The sequence below is a fragment of the Populus euphratica genome, unplaced genomic scaffold, assembly GCF_000495115.2.
Source record: "Populus euphratica unplaced genomic scaffold, PopEup_1.0 scaffold3330.1, whole genome shotgun sequence".
NCBI classification, from domain to species: Eukaryota; Viridiplantae; Streptophyta; class Magnoliopsida; order Malpighiales; family Salicaceae; genus Populus; species Populus euphratica.
In genome coordinates, this window is record NW_011503154.1 from 1 (window position 1) to 4,571 (window position 4,571).

The following is a 4,571-nucleotide window of genomic DNA, read 5'->3' on the forward strand; positions in this document are numbered from 1 at the left end:
TATATTGCTGCCATTTTGTTTCTCTTTGAAAATTTACTAGTGCACAGGATCTTCCTCCTGTGGATATGTTTGTGACAAGCGCAGACCCGGTGCTTGAACCGTCAATACTCACTGTAAACACAGTCATATCCTTATTGGCAGTTGACTATCCAGCAGATAAACTAGCTTGCTATGTATCGGATGATGGTTGCTCCCCTATAACCTACTATTCTCTTGTTGAAGCATCCAAGTTTGCTAAGATTTGGGTTCCATTTTGCAAGAAGTATAACATTCAAACTAGAGCTCCATTCAGATACTTTTCTAGTGAGCTCATTTTAACCGGCAGTTGTAATTCCTTGGAATTCCAGCAAGAATACAACAAGATGAAGGTAGTTTTGGACTTGGGAATTAATTAATCTTATCTCTCAGTATTTGTTTCTCTCTTTGCTAGAGTACCCACCACCACCGAGCATAACTTTATCATATCTGAAACGCCACCACCGAGCATAACTTTATCATATCTAAAACGTTTTAAAAAAAATTAAATTTTATTTTATTTATTTATTCATTTTAAATTAATATATTTTTAATATTATTAAATTATTTTAATATACTAATATTAAAAATAATTTTTTAAAAAAAAAAATCATAAATATATATTTTAATAAAAAATTATTTAAAAAATAACTACAAACAAAGTAAAGTTTTATTTACAAATTAAAAAGTGTACCGAAGTAGAGATGACATGAATGTTTTAGGGAATAAAAATGTCGTGTATATCAAAATAAATACAATAATTATATCAAAATTAATATAATTAATTTCTGTATATAGCTTAATGTTAATATGCATTGCACCTAGGAATGCCATTTAGAAATTCTTGAGGGTGTAATATATATATATATATATAAGATAATAGAACAAAATTGAAGTGGTTGGACTAACTACAAATGGTACGAAAATGTTTTGTTTTCATGCTTGGTAGGATGGGTATGAGGAGCTTGCCTCCAAAATCAAAGATGCAGTCGAAAAATCCATGGAGTGGGATCTAATCGGTGATTTTGCCGTCTTCTCGAATATGGAGCGCAAAAACCATCCGACTATTATCAAGGTTCACGCATTACAAGGCATATGTTGATTCATGATGGTTATCACTACTGCTATTATTATTTTGTTTTTAGGTGCTTTCTTTTTATATATATATATACATATGATGCTCTTTTGCATGGTAATTTTTGCTTCTTTTTTTTTATTAAGTTTCTCAGATCTTGAACGTGCAATCCCTGCTAATTTTAGACAAATTTCTTGTAGGTTATAAGGGACCAGAATGATGCTGGACTTTCAGAAGCATTGCCGCATTTAATTTACGTATCAAGAGAGAAGAGGCCAGAGCATCCACATCGCTATAAAGCAGGTGCCATGAACGTCTTAGTAAGTTTTTTTTCTTTTCAAAATCACAGTTCTTGCATTCAGTGTACTGGCAGTCCACATCTTGAACTTATATCCCAGCCTATACTTGTTAATTAACCCGCCGTTATGGCCAGGATTTATTTATTTGTTTGTTTGTTTTTTCATGATGAACAGACCAGAGTCTCTGGATTGATAACAAATGCTCCATTCATGTTGAACGTGGACTGCGACATGTTTGTCAACAATCCACAGATTTTTCTGCATGCGATGTGTCTGTTACTCGGTTCCAATGATGAAAGAGAAAGCGGGTTTGTTCAGTGTCCTCAATGTTTCTATGATGGACTCAAGGATGATCCATTTGGGAACCAGTTCGTGGTTGAACACAAAGTAAGGGCGTCCAAAATCCTATCTATACATAAAAAGTTGCAGAAACTCTCTCTCAACGATGCGAAGAAGAGTAATATATATTGGTTATTAATTGGCTTTGAATGTGTGAACTGGTTAGTACATGGGGAATGGAGTAGCTGGGATTCAAGGTCCTTTTTATGAAGGAACAGGATGTTTTCACAGAAGAAAAGTCATTTATGGTTCATGTCCCGATGACATCGGAAATCAAGCGAAACGGCTCACTCCAGTTCATGGTAATTATGCACACATACATCCATGCGGGAAATTACTGTTTTTATATCTAAAATGCTGTGAATTATAATAGTAATTTATGTTGTATTTTTTTTATATTGTTCTTTTAATTTATTTTTTTTCAACATTCCTATTTTTTTGTAAAAAAATTTTTTGTTGATTTTACTTTTTAAATATTAAGCTGTTTAAAATTTTTGTTTTATAATTTTTCTCCTTTAAAATATTGTGAATTGTTACAGTATTTTTCCATATAGTGTTTTTTCGTATGATTTTTTTGTTGTTTTTATGATTTTTTTAAATTTTATTTTTTAATATAGAGCTGGTTAAAAATTACAGTTACAATATGTAAGAAAAATGCTATAACTTTCCTTATAATTACTGCAGATTGCTATAATGTTTTTTCATATATGATTTTTTCTATTTTGTTATGTTTTTTTTTCTAAAATTATTTTGATTAATTTTATTTTTTAAATATTAAATTAGTTAAGAATTGCAATTAAAAGTAAATATAAGTTTTTCTTCACAGAACTTTATGGATTGATACAATTTTTTTCATATGTTTTTTATCCAATTCTTTTTGTATTTTTTTGTAATATGTTTTTTCAAAAATTTATCCACATCCAAATGCCCTGCCGACAATGCATTCATCCTCTTTTCTTTTTTTTTCATTCCCTATTTTTACAATTTTTCATTTTTTCCCTTTTCCCTTTATTTTGTTTAATTTTCCTTTTTTTTCTAATTTTCTTCTTTTTTTATTTATTATTTTTTTCAAAAATTTTTTTGTTGATTTTACTTTTTAAATATTAAGCTGGTTAAAAATTTTATTTTATAATTTTTTTAAATATTATGAATTACTGTAGTGTTTTCCATATAATGTTTCTCTACATGATTTTTTTATTGTTTTTTGTGATTTTTTATTTTATTTTTAAATATTGAGCTAATTAAAAATTATAGTTATAATATGTGAGAAAAGTACTTTAAATTTCCTTGCAAAATATTGTAGATTGCTATAATATTTTTTTTCCATATGATTTTTTTGTTTTGTTATGTTTTTCCCTAAAATTATCTTGGTTAATTTTATTTTTTAAATATTACGCTGATTAAGAATTGCAATTACAAGTAAATACAAGTTTTTCCTCACAAATCACTATGGATCGATATAATTTTTCCTTACATGGTTTTTTTCAATTTCTTTTGAATTTTTTTTGGAATATATTTTTTCTAAAATTATCTTTATTGATTTTATTTATATTGAATTGGTTAGAATTTAATTTTGTAATAAAGTTTAATCATGTGGAGAAAAAACTATAACTTTCCTCACAAAACATTGTGGATTTTTACAATGTCTCTCCACATGTTTTTTTTCTTATGATTTTTTTAAAATTATCTTTGTCATGTGAATATGTGAGGAAAAACTTAGCCATTGTGGATTGATACAGTTTCTTATGATTTTATCTTTGTCATTTTATGATTTTTTTTAAAAAAACTGTGAATTATTGTAATGTTTTTCCATATTATTTTTTTATAACTTTTTAAAATTATATTTGTTAATTTTTTGAATATGAAGTTGGTTAAAAATTATAATTAGAATAAAACTAAATCATATGAAGAAAGTATTGTAGTTTTTTCTCACAAAACATTGTGAATTGCTATAATATTTCTCTAAATAATTTTTTATTTTATTAGTTTTCCTCACAAAACATTATAAATTACTATAATATTTTTCCTCGTGGGTTTTTTTCCATGCAAAATTATTTTTGGTAGTTTTTGTAATATTAAGTTGGTAAAGAAATTAACTGTAATATTTTTTTTATTTTTTATTAATAAAAAAGTTAAATTATATAGTGAAAATACTATATATTTTCTCACAGAACACTATAAATTATTACAAAATATTTTATTTAGTCTCTAAATTTGTAACCACTTATATAATTTTTTTGTTATAAAATATTACTTCCATCTTATTTTTAATTTTAATTATTTATCTAGCATTACTTCGTAATTATAACATTATCACTTATTTTTATTTTATAATCATGCAGCGTGCAGTCATACCAACTCGTACTTGTTATATAGCAATTATTCCTTCTCTTCTCTTGCAACTATTATCGATCGATCACACCCTTTCTTCTTCTTTTATGAACAAGGTGGTTTATCATACAAGGAGCAGCTAAGGATATTTGGCGATTCAAAGGAGTTTATCAGATCAGCTGCTCATGCACTACAAGGGAAGGAAAATATTAGTCCTAAAAATCTTCCAACCTTAGTTGAGGCAGCACACCAGGTTGCTGGTTGTGGCTACGAGTACGGTACTAGCTGGGGCATAGAGGTTAGTGGGAACAAAAATCGAAGGGTTTAATTGCTAAACTTGTATCATTTTTCATGCTTAGAAAAGCTTTCTTCCCCTCCCCATAATTTATAATGATTGACTGGTATTGGTGGCGAGTTTTATCTCAGGTGGGTTGGCAATATGGATCCGCAACAGAAGACATCCTCACTGGATTAATGATCCAAGCTAGGGGATGGAGGTCCGTTCTCTGCTC

The 4,571-nt window shown here is 28.1% G+C and overlaps 1 protein-coding gene across 1 annotated transcript in view; it reads left to right on the top strand.

The window, feature by feature from the left end:
- Nucleotides 1–47: 47 nt before the first annotated feature.
- The window catches only part of LOC105119671 (cellulose synthase-like protein H1), a gene marked incomplete at both ends in the record, with an annotated part of 11,253 nt that continues 6,729 nt past the window's right edge, over nucleotides 48–4,571 (top strand). The window contains 7 exons of the mRNA XM_011017835.1: nucleotides 48–368; nucleotides 965–1,090; nucleotides 1,291–1,410; nucleotides 1,564–1,776; nucleotides 1,895–2,030; nucleotides 4,176–4,357; nucleotides 4,486–4,567. Coding sequence (XP_011016137.1) covers nucleotides 48–368; nucleotides 965–1,090; nucleotides 1,291–1,410; nucleotides 1,564–1,776; nucleotides 1,895–2,030; nucleotides 4,176–4,357; nucleotides 4,486–4,567 — 1,180 coding nt within the window. The remainder of the gene's footprint in view (nucleotides 369–964; nucleotides 1,091–1,290; nucleotides 1,411–1,563; nucleotides 1,777–1,894; nucleotides 2,031–4,175; nucleotides 4,358–4,485; nucleotides 4,568–4,571) is intronic.